The sequence below is a fragment of the Thermobia domestica genome, chromosome 7, assembly GCF_964235325.1.
Source record: "Thermobia domestica chromosome 7, izTheDome1.hap1.1, whole genome shotgun sequence".
Classification (NCBI taxonomy): Eukaryota; Metazoa; Arthropoda; class Insecta; order Zygentoma; family Lepismatidae; genus Thermobia; species Thermobia domestica.
In genome coordinates this window covers 295101819-295119962 of record NC_137460.1, presented here as the reverse complement: position 1 = coordinate 295119962, position 18144 = coordinate 295101819, and the positions used below count along the sequence as shown (strand labels likewise).

Here is an 18144-nt window from a genome sequence, read left to right as displayed (position 1 = left end):
ACCTAAATTCCCCATTCAGTACTCAGAGATTATGCTACAAAAGCAAGTTTTGTTCTTATTAGTTTATGTATGTTTCTTTACTATGTGTGTTTTTTTTAATAGTTTGTAATTATTGTTATGCAGTTTCAATCAAAGAAAAGTTCTAAATATTGTTTCGTTTTAATAATGTTTACTGTTGATAAACTACATCGAAGTTCTGTACTTTTTTTTTGGGGGGGGGGGAGGATAGGGTCATACAAACCCAACGATAGGCATTTATTGAAATGGGTCAGAACCAAAGTGGACTCAAATAATTCGTATCTTTATTCACTTTTCTTACTGATATTCAAATTAAGTTGTTGTAGTGAACTAACTTGAACTAGATTAGTTCTTTTGTACTGCAGTATTTTGAAATTGTTCATATGTAATTCTGTATAATGGTTTCATTTGTGCAACTGTTTTTTTATTTTTTTTTTAAATTTTTTTTTTTGTGTCCTTCTGAAATGACTCTTCACAATTATATTAACAAGTATGTAAAGATCTGTACAACGTATTTTTATCATGAGTCCTTCGTGAGTGAGTCGGCAGATGTATCGCATTTGTGCCCAATTAGTCCCTGTTTTGATTTCAAATTGAGGACAATTTCTCTCGGATGTGAGCCGAGAAATGTTTGGATTCCGCTTTAAGCTTATGTGACCCCTTCCAGCACAACCCGGTTGATGTATAATAACACAACGACGAAACAAACTTACTTCTATCCATGTGTGATACAAATACATCGAGCAAATTATTTAAACCAGAAAAAACTGGTTTAAAAAAAAAAGTTACATAGCTTGATGCGAGAAATCGGTTGATACAATTCTCTGATTTCTAAAAGTAACTGCAGTAACCTTGAAACGCTGAAAGACGCAACTGCTGCATCAAGGCTTTAAACCGTAATAGCTCTGCCCCAAATTAAGATACAAAGATAAATTCGATAGCAATGTGTTCTTGAAGGATGAAGCTAGCTGCCGAAATGCATTTTATGTATGTAGGTAGTACCACGGCTAGAATGGGGAGAGTAAATTTCGTTATTTTTTTGCATCGGGCTTTTTTGGGAGGGAGCATTCCTCCTCTTGGGGGTACAGACATAAAAATTGGTATGATCCATTGCAGTAGCCCACGACACGCTAATAACCTACAAAATCACTTGTTGTTTATATGGGGGATTTGAGGGGGGGGGGGAAGACAAGTTTGGTCTTTTTTTTTTTTTTTTTTTTAACGTAAATCACATTTATTTTCTGGATGACTCCATATAAGACGGGAATTGCAAAAGTGTTACCTCATTGGAATCTGTGATCTATATGCTTTGCAACGATGTATGCATCGTGAGTTTGTGATAATTATGTAGGTTACCAGGTCCCCCAACGTGAGAGAGCCTATAATTTCCTTCATATCAATACCCGGTGTATAACAGTTAAGTGAAATCGAGGGTCAAATAGTTGGAAGTTCTCGCTACGCTCTCACACGAGTTTCAGGTACCGGTTGCGTGACGGAGGTCGAAAAAAGATCGTCCATGGATCTTTCCTCCCTCATTCCACGAGTTCTTTCGAACCGGTATGTAATCGAGCAGTCTGAGGTGTTAGGCTGACCATCGTGAGACTAAACTCATTGGGAATTGGTGTTGGTCTAAAGAGCATGCGCGTTTTTAACTGTTCGTACTTGTCGAGTGTAGTAGTCATGGAAAATGTAAGAGAGAGGAAATAAGTGTGTAAGATTTTTTATGGTACAGCGTTCGTCTCTACTGCATAATGGTCCTTAGTTCAATCTCTGTGGAGACTTGGCCTTGTCTCGTTCCTCACCCCCCCCCCCCCCAGCTTTCATATTCCACGAATCCTTCCTTGTTTTTCACTTTCATTAATCACCCGCTTCTTTTAGTCGTAAAATTCAAGTACTTATTTTTTCCAACTGTTATTTGAAAGAAATCTATATACAATTGAGAACCTGGAAAGTAGGGCTTAACTGTTGAGGTCGTCGTAGTTTTACGTACAGATTAACAGATGGGAACCATTGAAAACAAACTTGAGAAAGTTAGAAGTTTACACAGCAGGTTAGGTTTTAGTTTATCTTCCGTTATACTCTAGATTGCTTAGGGTGTTAGACCTCCATAAAGTTTTGATCTTGGAATATGGTTGTTTTCGTCATTTCTCGCCTGAGTGTAGAATCTGAATCATATTGAAAATAGAACTTAGCTTTCCCACACTAAAACGGGAAATGAGAGAAGCCCCTGCATACTAATTTTGTTAAGAGCTACAGACTAAGCCGTACAAGTTATAACAAGTGTTTAACTATTTTTTCAGCTGTAGCAGATGCCATTAGAACGAGTCTTGGACCCAGAGGAATGGATAAAATGGTAGGTATTGAATTTTTTTTTTTTTATTTTATTTTTTTTTTTTTTTTAGATAAGGTATTTTTAACTTTCATAGGAATAAAAGAAGGGAGAGGCGCTTAAATAAGAGGGGGGGAAAATTACCAATGTTCATATCTCTGGAACGATTTCAGCTGTCAAGTTGCCCTAAATGGTATTATGACAGGGATGCAAATAACCACTCGCTCGGGGTGAGTGGTTCATCGGTGCGGGCGAGTATTTACTATCACACCGAAGGTAAGTAAATGATTTGTATTGTGGGATGTGGGCTAGTAGCTGTTTTCTTGGGCAAGTAAAATTTTGTTGCTTATTTGCATCCCTGCATTATGATCTTTATTGAAAATTATTCATTAATTAGGTGTGATGCTTACGTAAGATTTTTTTTTTTTTTTTTAATTGGAGGTGATACCCATCTAAACACTCTCACGAATCAAAAACCTTTTGTAAAAAATTCGGTCCGTTATAACTTTCTTCCTAATTATTCAAATTACCCTTGTATTCCATTCTAAGGTATTGTAGATGAGCAATCCTCTCCGTCTTTCATTCCGTTTGAATATAATTGGTTTTATATATATATATATATATACATATACAGATGGTGATCAGAAAAATGGAAACACCTGAACGAAATTGCAACTTACCAGATTAATATGGTGTCGGGCCACATTTCGCCTTCAGAACAGCCTTGATGCGACGTGGGATGGAGGCATAGAGGTCGTGAATGGTAGCAAGTGGAATTTTACACCATTCCTCGTACAGGGCATCGGCCAGTTCTGTGAGAGAGGATGGAGGTGGAAATAGTCGCCGGAGTCGTGTTTCCAAGACGGACCACAGATGTTCAATTATGTTGAGATCTGGGGATTCAGCGGGCCAGGGGAGATGTTGAACTTCATCCCGATGTTCCTCAAACCACGCTGCAACAACGCCAGCTGTCTGAATGGGTGCATTATCATCCTGGAAAATGGCGTCATTGTCCGGGAACAACATCCGGACCATAGGATGCAAGTGGTCTCCTAAAATAGCAACATAATCGTTGGCAGTGATTCGTCCGCTAAGTGTGACCACAGGACCCAATGAAAACCATGATATGGCAGCCCACAGCATCACCGAGCCGCCGCCATGTTTCACAGTTGGGCGGAGACATTGCAGATCATAAGCTTCTTTGGGCGTTCTCCATACATAAACACGGAACGAGGTTGGGAATAGGGTGAAGGATCACTCATCCAACCATATCACACGTTTCCAGTCCTCAACGGTCCAAGTTGCATGGTCGCGGCACCATTTGCGGCGTGCGAAAGCGTTATGGTCCCTGATGAGCGGTTTGGCCCGTGCAACACGACCCCGTAAGTGCATGTCATGTAATTCGCGGCGGACTGTGATTGTCGAAACAGGGTGGGGGAGGTGCTGATTGAGTTCCTCCGTCACTTGCTCCGCAGTGGCACGACGGTTCTGCGTGACAATGTGCTTTAATATCCGGCGTGACCTATCACTCATGATTTTCTTCCGCCCACTGTTCCGCTTCCCCGATGTGGTTTTCCCGTGTGTTGTGTAGGCCGTCATCACCTTCGGCACTGTCCTACGCGACAAACCTAACACAGTAGCCACTGCCGTCACACTCACTCCACATAACCGCGCACCAACAATTTGCCCTCTGAAAATCTGAGGTGTCTCCCATTTTACACTACCACCGTCTGCTGCAGCCACTGGACACTGCTGTTCCACTGCGCCTGACGTAGTATGGAGACCGATCTAACACACCACCATCAGCGGTCCGGCGCTGCGGGCGCCACGACACCACTGCCAACCCATACATCTGACGTGTTGCCAACTACAGGTGTTTCCATTTTTCTGATCACCATCTGTATATATATATATATAAGAGTGAAAGTGACTATGTTTGTGACTTAATAACACGAACCACATGACTGATTTTCGGTCAAATTTTCAACAGAAATGAGGTTCGGGCCTAGGATGGTTTTACCGTTTCACTTTGACGATGCAACTTAGCGGAGGGGAAATTTTTAAAAATGATCGAAAATCACCGATATTACTGTCGAATCCGTAGTTTTCGGGGTCGTTGAGACGAACAATAAATAGCACTTCCGCCGCCGATTAAATTTAAATTCAGCCCTTCAGTCCAAAATGAAGTGTATTCTCCCCGTGCGAACAACGAATTGAGTTGGTTTTGGTTTTACGTCCCTTTCAGCAGCGATGCTATATGAGACTGGACCTACTGAATACGAACCACATGAGTTCCTGCCGGGAATTGAACCCGGGTCTTCACGCCAAAGGCGCGTACGCTAACCGCTTAGCCACGAAGGAGTTCCGCTGTGCGAAGAACGAGTATTCTGCTAGTGTATAGCTATATGTGTGAATAGACTAAATACCTATATTGGGAAGGAAAAACATAAAGTTTGTTGCACTTAAACATCATTAGCAGGGTGTCTATCGGTCACGAAATCAAAAAACTGTCATGAAAGTGACGAAAAAGTCACGAAATTTAGCTTTTGGGTCACGATTTTTTTGAACTGTGGAAATGTAAGTACATATTGGAAAATTTTGTTCTATAATAAAACATAAGAATTCAACACCAAAAATGTCTTATGGTCGGCTTTAGACGCTACCAAATCGCAAGCAAAGTACGTTTCTATCGCATGGATGAAAATTCGGCCTAATTCGCACCCAAGTTCGCTCTTGAAAATGTTAGGAAATTTTGTGATTTGGTAAAAAAAATTAGTAGACACCTTGATTAGGCAACACATATCTAAGTTGTAAACTGAAGCACGTTTCTGTTTAGAGGTAACGTTGTCGTAGATGTAAAGCTTCTTTCCACATCCTACAACTGCGAGTCATTTCATGTCAAATCAACACAGTTTCGAATTGACCCTTACAGACTTCCTCATTAATTTTGGTCACAACTTACTGAAGTACGTATTGCGAAACAGGTGAGCCCATCAAAATATCATAAAAAGATTTATTTTTGTTTCTTGATGCTGAACAACAGGTTTTGTTCTACTCTTTGGTAGTGCATTTGCAGTGATGATATAGCTTAGGACACCTCTGAGAGGTTATGATGGAAAACTAAGCGTTATATAACTGAGCGAATGCTTCCCCTTTAAATGTTAAGACATGTTATAGCAGGGCCAATAAGAGATGGTCTCTGAAGTTTCTTACTACATGCGTTGAGACAATACAGCCCCTATTTTGGTACTAGTGTCACCAACCATGGCCACTCTTGCACCGTTAATTAAATTGCCACTGTAGATGCACCGAAAAAAGCCTTGATACGTAAGTAGTGGCAACGTCATTGCGAGCTGTCAGAGACCTTCTCGTACTGTCTTCTCTATAGACACACACAAATTTTACTGAAAAAATAATAAATCAGTTGTTTGGATTTTAGAAAAGTGACTCTGCTTGCATGGTCTGGCTGTTGGTGGAAAATACAAGTCGCGGGTTAGTGCACATTCTAAATCATGATTAATATATAACGGATTACTTACCTACTAACGTTCCTGAGTCAATTTTTGTTCCTATATTTCGTGTGTTACATTCGGGACTCTGAATGGCTTAGACTTTTTCTTTTTTTTTAATTATCAACAGTGGTTATTCAACAATTAGAAAAAATTATACTGATTTCTGTATATGTCCTACGTTTAGTGCACTAACCTCTTATACTTCTTTTTGTAACGTATTTTTTATGTACTAGGTGTGATCATAAAATAGGTGAATAATTGTATTAGAAAGAAAGTAATGTACATGGAATTTGATTTAATCTCCTTCACAGTACTGTCCTTGGCTAGCAATGCACTTTTCCCAACGTTGAATTCATGGCTGGAAGCATTTCTGGAAAGCTTCTTTTGGAAGGACGTTCATCATGACCCACTCAATGTCAGGAATGGTATCAAAACGTTTTCCTTTAAGCACTATTTTAATTTTTGGTAAGAAGCAGAAGACGTATGGTGCTAAATCTGGGGAGTGCAGTGAATCTGGACAGACAGGCATATTTTTTTGGCCAAATACTCGCGGATGAAGAACAAGATGTGGCACGCTTTTGTTTTCCTGATGAAGAAGGAAGCCATTTGCTCATTTAATCGGCTGTTAAAATGCTTCCAGTTAAATGATGTTAAAATGCCAGACGGACCCATACGAGACGTTTAGTTCATCGAAAAGCTTTTGACTAGTCATTCGCTTGTTTGAACAGTTTGTGCAACTTTTTGCGTGTTTATGTGTTTTTGACTTTGAAGGACGTCTCGATCGTTGCTCGCTTTTAACCGATTCATTGCTGCTTTTGAATTATTTATAGCACTTGCAAACAGTCGTCAGTGCCATCGTTTCATCGCCATACATGGATTTTGACATTTCATGAACTTCATTGGCACTTTTTTGCAGCTTAGAACAAAACTTAGTGTCGAAGCGTGACAGATACTCCTAACAAGTTCTGACTCTTCTGCCTCTGGAAGCCAACTAACATGTCACAACTCGTTCAAACTCTACATTGACTGTACGAAAAGTTTAGGCTACCAGGCTTACTAGTTGAAATGGATACAACATCGGCAGATGGCAGTATGCAACTACATTCACCTTACTTTTTGATCACACCTTATATATATATTTGTTCAAGATAAGGATTCATAGTCCAAATTACTCCCGAAGCAAGTTGCTTAAATCGGAGTTAGTAGGTGACTAATCCATTATGTTGTGTTTCATACACTTAATAAGTAATTATGGGTATTCAATGTTATTTCAGTTTCATTTCCATCATTACCGTTGTAGAGAACACGCATTGTGACATGGATGTTAAACAAAGTAATTAACAGTGAAACTTCGTGTTATGCTAGATTAAGCGGTTAGATTGTATTAGTATTTTCGTAACACCTATAATATAATAGAGTATTATCTTTTCTTTTTTTTTCATCCATAGATACAGGCCGCCAATGGCGAAGTAACTATCACCAATGATGGAGCAACGATCTTAAAACAGATGAATGTTACACACCCAGCAGCGAAGATGGTAAGAATTGAGTACTTTAAAACTTAAAATAAAGTGAAACTATACATATGTCACATACGGGGCTCTTAATATGTTCTGAACGAACACACGCAAAGAAACTAGGAATTAGATTTTTGGACTTACAGCATCTATGACCATGTTAGTCCGTCACGTTCGGTGGAGGAAGGATAGAAGCGGCCTGGGATCATTCATCCCACCTCTTGCCTGGTGTGAAGAAAGCATGACTCAGAATGGCTGACCTGAAAAAGGTTTGACTTTCGACCGACGTCTCCTCAGCCAGGATTTGTCTCATTTCACACCCACTTGTCTCAGAATTTTTGAGTGAAAATTTGTGTGGTTATGTAGTTTATGATGCCGAATCCAAAACTGCAAACTGGTTGACAATCAATCCATTGGTTGTGGACTTCGGACCTTTCAAATTGATGTTTATAACGTGAGAAATAGTAATCGCTTGAGCGAAGAACACATTGAAAAGAGGGTGTAACTATCTTCAAAGTTAACGTAGAAACATGAACTTTACCTTGTTTCCTCTATAAATGTACTTTACAGATACGTAAGTTATTTTTGCAACGGTAAAAGGAAAAGAAAAAAATCATAAAATAAAATAAAAAAAAAAAACGCAGGAAAGAAACGCGTAACATTGTAATTGCAAGAAGTCATCAGCTCACATCTTAATTTGCATGAAATTTTGTGTAAAAAAAACCGTAGCAACATACCCATTCAATAGTAAAAAGAATGGTGATGAGCAGTTCATAAGAACCATAATAACAATAATTTTAAAAAAATGACGTTGAAAATATGCCACATGATGCTAGGCCTGAATTATCCTGTAACTGGTGTTAGGAAAAGGAAACTATATATATTTCCTCAGGGGATTGGTAATATTACATTTGGTGACTTCGTTCTTTATCTTTTTCCTTTATCTGATTGAACAGAACGTTCTTGGAGTTTGTCATATTAGAGATTAACTGTTTGGAACATTAGAGTATCACTTTTATCTGGAGCTCTGTAGATAAAATGTGTATTTACCTTGTCTGGAACTATCTAGAATGTTCGTCATTGATCTGGAACTTACATAAATCGAAAATGCAGTTGATAACACAAGATGGTTTTAGATTTCAGAAATATTTTGTCGCTGTTAATAAAAATTGCGTTTTTTTGTACATTTCAGCTTCAGTTGTAGATGAATATTTGTGTGGCTGAGGATTTACAGAACTGTTTTAGTTGACTTTCTGGATAAATGCAATTACGTTATGTGTATATATCAAATTGCACGAAAAAAATATTGTATTTTACATTTTAATTACAAGCAAATGCATTTTTCATAACTAATTACTCACCTGCTTGTGTTGTCAGGTATTTAATATTTCCAACGCTTCACTCTGGCACTCCTTTTCATACGGGTAGCTATCATAAATATGTGAAGTAAATGTATCGATTGATGTTCATCAGGATGCTTTAAATCTTAAGTTGTGTTACGTAATCGCTAATCGCATACTTGAAGCATGGTTGTTCAGTGGTAATAAATCAGTTTTCAGTTTCAGGAGTTCTTAAAACCAATAATTAATCATACATGATACGCAAGTACATTAATGGATTCTGTACAAAACATTGGTTAACAAGTTATCACAATTCTGCAGTTGGGGTACAAATATGTATTGGTAACAGTGACTCGAAGGCAATATCTTAGATGAATGCTGGTAGTTTTTTTTTACAGGGGTTGAAGAAATTTCAACAATAGTATTATTAATCTGTAAAATTGAACATAGTAATTAATTATTGACTTAAAATACTGCACGATTTAGTCATTTATATAATAACTGGAGCTTGAAATAAGAGTATATAAAATATTACGCATATAGAGGTTTCTGTTACTCAGTTAATTACTGGAATTTATGGACCTTATAATTGACTTATTACCATATAAGAACCACATCTCAGTATGCGAAGAAGCAAGCTGTGTAATAAGATTTAAACTTATTTTAAACATAGATGATGTGTTGAATTTTTTAATCATAAGATAAGTATTTCAGGGTATTATTGTTCCTTACGTTCAGTTCGTAATAATTATTTTTATTAGGTATCTCTAAACCTTGGATTGTGAATAATTTGAATTGGTGTATTTATGTAACGGGTTTTTGGTGTAGCTTGTGGAGCTGTCGAAGGCGCAAGACATAGAAGCTGGGGACGGAACGACGAGTGTGGTGGTTGTGGCAGGTAGTCTGTTGGAAGCGGCTGAAAAGTTACTCATGCGAGGGATCCATCCAACCATCATCTCTGACGCTTTCCAGCGGGCAGCCTCCAGATCTGTGGAAATTCTTAAGGAGATGGCAACTCCAGTCAACCTCACGGACAAGGAGAGCCTCGTCAAGAGCGCATCTACAGCTTTAAATTCCAAGGTAATTGGTTTCCAAGGCCTAGAAATAGAAATTCTTTGACAAAGATTTACTGTAAGCTATGATGAATATTCATTGTCTGATAAACATATTGATGAATACTTTTTTCCTTCTCCACATCCTGAGCTTACAGCTTCGACTTCCATAACAGTATGTACTGAATTTTCTGGTAAATTGTTATGCGTTACGTTGAGATTTTGGGGTGTAAAATGAAAACCTTAATTTTGATTTACCTTGACACTTTCGAGCTGATTTTTCTTTTAGAAAAGGTGGGCTTAGTGGTAAGAGCGCTCACCTCTGGTTTGTGGGGTCCCTGGTTCGATCCCCAGCCAAGTTAGTTTGTGGTGGACAACATCGTGTCCGTAGGTTTTATCGGGATACTTCCATTTTCTTCCACATTGTCATTCCACCGATTCACTCACACTTTTTTTTTCGTTTAGGAAAGGTTTTATATAGACTTTATACATGGGTATTGTATACTAGTTTTATTTTACTTTGTGGTGGTCGGGGATTTTTACATCCAACTAAATTAAAAGACTTAAAAACATTAATCGAAAATTTTTCTTTCAGAGCTATAAATACCAAAATTATATATTAGATTTCTATATATATATATATATATATATATATATATATATATATATATATATATATATATATATATAAAAGTAAAAATTGACGCATATTTGTAGTACTTAAAATTATCACACGTCCGGTGTAATTTTCGTAAACAAGTTCCGATACTCCCACCTACCTTCCTCGGTATGTGGAATCTTGGCTTGAAAATCAGCTGTCGTTTTTGTATGCGGATACTTGGAGAGGGTCACAAAGCTATATACAAGATTTTGGGTCTTCAGAAGCTCTTGAGGTAAAGTGCAGTGTCCAGTATAAACTTTAAAACAATCAGTAAGTACTGAAAAAAAGGTACACTAGCTGTTGATGTTTTGTAGACTAAGGTTTTAAGGTTTATCAATTACACACTGAAACTCACCTTAACAGCAAATAAGGTTTATTACTTTAAATGTATTAGCAGTTTGTTCGTTAGAACATTCCTTTGAATAACGGTAATGAGTAATGTTTTTGTACACTAGATTTACGCGAATATAGGCTGCACCTAAGCTCCTGACATGAGATTATAGAAAAAAGTAAATCTCGAAAATAGACCACACTACTAAATTTACAAGAAAGTTCAATTAGACAGTACTTTGAGTTGCGTCTTTTCCCTTCCCTGTCTTCAATTCTCACATAACTAAGGGTGACTCATCACCAACAGGGTAGGTTTTGCGTATTGGGAGGTCTAATGACATCACTAATTTAAGTGAAAGTGTAAGCAAGTTCAAAGTTGATTTATTCGAGAAAAGTTGATCATTTGCTTTCTGGGTGACTATGAGAAAGCGTACTAGTTACACAGCGAAATTTAAATTTCAAGTTATCAGTTATGCAAAGGAACATGGAAAGCGGGAAGCTGGACGCAGATTTAATATTGATGTGCAAGTGAAAAGAGACTCTTAATTAGTTTGAAAAGTGGGTGTTCATTTCAAAGGCAAAAGTTCAAATATTCAGATGTGGAAAAAGATTTGCTTGATTTTGAAGTTTAAAACAGGAAATGTGGATATGGCGTTACAACTGAAATGATTCAAATTGAAGGCTGCAAAATAATACGTGTACATGTCATTTTCAAACTGACAATTTATGGTCTGAGGGGGGAAATCTCAATTATACGCCGCACCATGATTTTTCAAGCCAAAATGTAGGTAAAAATGTGCGGCCTATATTCGCGGAAATACGGTATTGTAACTTTGGCTGTCATACAACATGATACATTTAATGTTAACTCTTTGACAGCAGAATAAACTGTATTAGAGATCTTTTTCCTTTTTCTTTGGACAGGTAGTTTCCCAACATTCGAGTATGTTAGCTCCTTTGGCTGTGGAAGCTGTTCTGAAGGTAGTGGACCCCGCAAAGGATACGAACGTTGATCTCAAAGTAAGTACTCCTAGCTTTCAAATGGAAATAGAATAAATAATTTTGGATAAAGCAGAAACGCTGTTCTCGTTCCGTATTGATATTACTGTTAATGATTTCAATATATTTGGTCTAGGAATTAATTCGTGCGGTTGGTACGCACACATTGAAGCTGTAGTACAAACACAAAATACATAAATACCGTAAGAAAAATATTGTCCATCGCTAGCCACCACTTTCGCCCATCTGTCAGGCAATGTACGGATTCCGTGGCGAAAGAAGTCCTCATCCTTGGAAGCGATCCAGTCAGAGACCCATGTTTCGATATCTTCTGAAGAAGTAAACCGCTGTCCAATCAAATCGTTGTTCATGCAATCGAACAAGTAGTAGTCCGAAGGAGCAACGTCTGGTGAATACGGCGGGTGGGGTAAAACTTCCCATCCGACATTTTCTAAATAGGTTTTGACCGGTTTTGCGACATGTGGGCGAGCGTTATCATGTTGAACAATAAGTTTATCATGTCTGTTCTCCCATTCTGGTCGTGTTCTGGCCAGAGCTTGCTTCAAACGCATTAATTGTCGTCGATAACGTTCTCCATTCATAGTTTCACCCGGTTGCAGCAGCTCATAGTACACCACACCTTTCATATCCCACCATATGCACAGCATAACCTTTGCACAGTGAATATCTCGTTTTGGTTGTGATGGACCTGGTTCACCTGGTTTCACCCAGGCCTTTTTTCGTTTAGGGTTCTCGTAATGGATCCACTTCTCATCACCCGTAATAATTCGATGCAGAAACCCCTTTCTGCTCTGTCGCTGAAGCAGCAATTCGCAAATGGTTTTTCGTCTTTCAACGTCTCTGTCTTTCAATTCATGTGGAACCCAATGTGACATCTTTTGAATCATTCCCATGGCTTTCAAGCGTTTGGAGACTGTTGTTTGATCAACGCCTAATGCTGCTTCAAGTTGTTCCTGCGTTTGACACGAATCCTGCTCGAGCAATGCTGTCAATTCTTCGTCTTGAAATTTTTTTGGCTGTCCAGTTCGCTCTTGTCTACCAAGCCGAAATCACCACTTCGAAACCGTGCAAACCACTTCTGACACGTTCGCTCAGCTAGAGCATGGTCACCATACACTTCCACCAAAATACGATGACTTTTCAGTCGCACTTTTCTGCATGTTAAAGTAATGCAGCAGGACACCCCGCAAAAACACTTTATCAGGCACAAATTGCGCCATGTTCACTTAACTACAAACTGGTGTTGTTGACGCTTTAATCCACTGCCCTATACTACGAACGATACGCGATGACAGGGGTTTGCAACACATGTGTGGATACACGGAACTGTGGGACGCTCCGTTCGTTGCGCCATCTCTTGTCCACCCGCACGAATTAATTCCTAGACCAAATACATTGGCCTTTCAAGCTGTACATGAAAATTTGAGAAATAAGCAAATTTCATCCTTTTCTGAATGATTTGGAAGAAAGGGGATTACTAAAAAGCGGCAGAACACCAGAAGTGGCAGGCAAAGTGTAAAATAAATTTCAAAAATAACATAAGTGTCACCTCATATTGTAAAAATTGATATATTGTACTTTTCTTCCATTAGGTTATTAACAACTAATATTGAATGCATTAAGGATTCTAATAGCACTAATTAATTAGTACTATGTGTCTTTAAAAGTAGACGGACGAATAAAATCACATATCTTTGAATTGTTAATATCAAACATATACAGAGAATACGCTAATGAACACGTGTGACTAAAATAAAGGTAAACGCTACATAGGCAGTTGTTAAAAGCATTCGCACAATACATCTAGTCCATTCCTGTATGATAGCATTTTCTTTAGGTTGTCTCAATAAGTTAAATACTCATCATATTCTATATAGTTTTACAAACAATTATCGAAGCATATTGTAGATTAGTCTTTGAAAGTACTGAAATTTAATGTTATTCTCAAGTCTCGTAAGTTTCTGCTGCTAATAGAACAGCTACACATTACGCTCAACGGCATAGTTTGAATTTGCACTATGAACGCACAATATAAATGTATATACATACAGATACAGAGTGAGGCATTTATTTTGAGGCAAAGTTATAAGGGATTGAAAATTCGACTTTTTTCAAAGGACTATTTCTGAAAAATGTTTATGTAAGTATTACATCCAATTACGTAAATGGTTTACAATAGACAAAAATCATACTGCCGTTTGCAGCAATTTGATATCTCAAACCATTCTGGTGGCTCAGTGATAGAGCGTTCACCTCTGGTGCATGGGGTCCCGAATTCGATCCCTTCTCCCGCCAAGTGAACTTTGTGGTGGACAAACACCGTATGCATGGGTTTCCTCGGGCTTCTCCCGTTTCCTCCCACTTCCTTCATTTGACCATTTTTCATAATCACAATCTTCTTTAGCCTAGCCGGTATAAGCTTAAGACGTAAAACTCAAAGATTTCATTTCATTTTCAAAACATTTCGGAGATTTGAAAAACAGTTAAATTTGATATATTGCTTAAAATGTCATATTTGTGGACACTTTTTAAAACACTTTGTATTTTACTTTCCTTCTATGACATTACAGCAATACTTTTTTTTGTAGGTACAGTGATAAGTCCTCGGAATCACGTAATTTTAAGCAATATTGCAAACTGCAACAGTTTTTATCATATCTCCAGAACGAATGCCGATATCAATTTGCTGTAGATGGTATTATGATCTTACAAATCTATTGCAAGCCGTCTATGCAATTCGATGAAATGCTTATCGAAGCAGTTTTTCGAAATAAAGGCTTTTAAAAAAGTCAATTTCTAATCCCTTCTATCTTCATTTTTATTCATTCGAAATTCGGGCCGCGGTTGCTCAGTGGTAGAGCGTCCACCTCTGGTGCTTGGGGTCAAGGGTTCGATCCCAGCCCCCGCCAAGTGAACTTTGTGGTGGACAAACACCATGTGCGTGGGTTTTCTCGGCGTACTCCCGTTTCCTCCCACTTTCTTCATTCCACCATTTCATTCATTACTCATCATCACAGTCTCCTTTAGCCTAACCGGCATAACCGTGGGACGTAAAACTCAAATATTTCATTTCATTTATTCATTCGAAATTCTTTATATCGTGATCATTGTATTAGTCGTTAAACTAGTTTGGATGTATATTACCCCGTCCGTCCCACTTGAGTTGCAACAGGTACAGGAGCCACCAAAATTTGGATGTTCATGATAGCATAGTTAGTTTGCAGTATCAGTAACTAGAATGATAGTGCTCAAGTATTCACCAAGATAATGCATCAAATCTGAATCAGGACTGGCCAAACAGTCGATCGCGATGGATTGATCGATCGCCACTGAGTGTCAGGAAGATTGCGTAACTTTCAAGAAAGAAAGTGATAACTGAAAATGTTAGATACCATTTGCGAAATAAAGCAATACAGGCGGAAACAAATGAGTGAATCCTGTTGCTGAATGTGTTTGCTGTTTTTTTCTTTCTTAGTTATGTTGCTATTAAGGAAGTCGTTGCCTTTTTCGGTTGAAACTACGTTAAAAAAAAAATAAAATAAAAATAAAAAAAATTTTTCTTCATAGTGTTGCATAAAGACTGATTTTTAAAAGTAGAATGCACTTTGCACAAGTAACGGACTTCCCTCATGTTCTGCAATCTACTAGGGTTTGAAAGAATTATAACAGCAAGAAGAGTTTGGCAGCCTTCAAGTATGTCGGCAGTAAAAATGTTAAGCCGCAGTTTTGGCTGTTGCTGCTCGAAATTTCTTCATCCAACTAAATGTATATATATCTTCAGCTAAATGTATATCTCCTTAGGCAGACAGATCGCGTTTAAAGAAAAATTGATTGAAATACCATCACCAGCTTCATGTATTAAATAATTATAGTAAAGTTATTGGTAAACAGTATAACAAACTCAGAATGAACATTCCATCTTAAAAAAAAAAAAAAAAAAAAAAAAAATACAGAAAAGTTACTTCTGAAAGATGAAAAGAGGGTGACTAATTTATCAGAAAAGCAGAGAAAACGTTCCGCGGTTTTGACCTTTTCTTTTTAATTAATTGTTGGTAGGTTTGGTTGGACATCAGCTTTAATTAGATAATTATGGTTAATCTTGCTGAAAGAAGTTGATTGAAACGTTATATATTCTTGTATGGAAAACTTGAGTACATAGTCTTTCTTCGGTTGTTACATACAAACAGAGGAAGTCTTATTGACTGCTGGGTGATAGTTAATTTCAGGGTGTCTATCGGTTACGAAAGTCATGAAAAAGTCACGAAATCAAAAAACGGTCATGAAAGTCAAGAAAAAAATCACGAAATTTAGCTTTGGGTTCACGATTCTTTTTTATCTGTACAAATATAATATAGGCTGGATAATTTTGTTCTATAAAACGCCATAATTCACCACTAAAAATGTCTGTGGTTGGCTTTAGACGCTACCAAATCGCAAGCAAGCACACTTCTATCGCATGCATGAAAATTCGTCCCAATTTGCACCCAAATTCGTTCTTGAGAATGTGACTAAATTTAATGGTTTGGGAAAAGAAAAGGTCACGAAACTTCATTTTGGAATTTTAGTAGACACCCTGAATTTCTTTGTAGGACAATAAGGCATCACTCATATTTGCAATTGTTGGAGTAGAATCATCTGTTATACCTTACACCCTCCATTCCAAAAGAAACCGAACTTTTGAAAACAAATAGTACCACTAGTGCCATCTGTTGTAATATTTTACCGGTAGATGGCGTAGTCCCTCATTGACAACTGGTATAAATGTCATGACATTTGGATGCACGGCAACAAAGTTATTGCGTTTCAGCTGTCAGTGTGTTGTGTACATCGGTCGGAAAATGAGTTTCAAACAACGAGCTGCAATTGAGTTTTGTATTAAACTGGGTAAAACTTTTAGTGAAACTCACCAAATGCTACAAAATGTATATGGTGATGAGTGTCTATCCCGTACGCAAGTTTACGAGTGGTTCAGGCGATTCAAATCGGGTAGAGAGACGCTGGATGATGAAAGATCAGGCCGTCCCAGAACCGGATTATCGGAAGAAAACATCGAAAAAGTGCGTGAATTCATCAAACATAACAAAAAATCGTCGGTGAAAGTTATTGAAATGGAATTAGGCATTCCTCAAACAACCGCATACCGCATTTTGACCGAAGTTTTGGGCCTTAAGAAGGTTAATTCGCGGTTTGTACCACACAAACTCACCGAAGACCAAAAAGTTGATCGAATTGCGCATTGCAAAGACATCGTTAAAAGTGCTCGGCAGGATCGAAACTTCTTGAAATCGATTGTAACTGGTGACGAGACGTGGTGTTTTGAATATGAGCCCGAAACAAAGCGGCAAAGTGCTGAATGGAGAGCGCCGGATGAAGGAACACCCAAAAAAAAGTCGCTTGGTAAAGTCAAAAGTTAAGGTGATGCTGATTTGTTTTTACGATTCAAAAGGAATTATCCACAAAGAATTTGTTCAGCCCGGCCAGTCAGTCACTGGAGAGTTTTACTTGGGCGTCATGAAGCGTTTGCTGGCAAGAATTCGTCGTATTCGGCCCGAATATCGCGAAATCGGCAGTTGGATTCTTTTGGACGATAATGCACCATCACATCGTTCGCGACTTGTAACTGAATTTTTGGTCAAAAATCACATTATTCGGTTGCATCATCCGCCCTATTCACCAGATCTCGCTCCGTGCGATTTCTATCTGTTCCCGAAACTGCATTTGGCGATGAAAGGAAAGTGGCACGCATCGATTGATGCCATTGAGAAGGCGACGACCGCCGTCCTAAAGACCATTCCAATAAAGGACATGGAGAAGTCGTTTGACAACTTGTTGGAGCGTGCAAATATGTGTATCGATGCAGAAGGGGAATACATTGATTAATAAAAATGATTTGTTCCAAAATGTACATTGCTTTTTTGTTTTTTTAAAACGTTCGGTTTCTTTTGGAATGGAGGGTGTATCTATTAATTCTTTAAATGCTCATTACAATGTTTGTGTCGTTAGTTGTAAACGAAACCCCACAACCCCGAAACTTTACCTCTTTTTTTCGATTATTATCCGACCCTCAATTAATGAAGCATACAAAACGTAAGGAATAAATTTTCACGAATGAATTGTCAAATAATATGCTTTGTACGAAACAACAAAAACTGCGAATCCTTAAAATATCTGCAAAATTTAAGTTTGAGCAATATGCAGTTTGCATTTCTTGATTTTTTTCTTTAAAAGAAAAAAAGTAACATTGAGAAAATTCACTGACTACACGATAATAAAAACTTAATGGTGGTAACTTCTGGCAATATTTTTCGGAACTACTTCCTGTTGCGTAGATAAAGAGTGTCATCTACGAGGGTGATTCAGAAAGT

At 38.0% G+C, this 18144-nt stretch overlaps 1 protein-coding gene across 1 annotated transcript in view; it reads left to right on the top strand.

The window, feature by feature from the left end:
- Positions 1-18144, top strand: part of CCT4 (chaperonin containing TCP1 subunit 4) — a 70775-nt gene that overhangs the window by 9241 nt on the left and 43390 nt on the right. Inside the window, exons 2-5 of the mRNA XM_081766725.1 lie at positions 2319-2371; positions 7308-7397; positions 9545-9796; positions 11684-11779. Coding sequence (XP_081622851.1) covers positions 2319-2371; positions 7308-7397; positions 9545-9796; positions 11684-11779 — 491 coding nt within the window. The remainder of the gene's footprint in view (positions 1-2318; positions 2372-7307; positions 7398-9544; positions 9797-11683; positions 11780-18144) is intronic.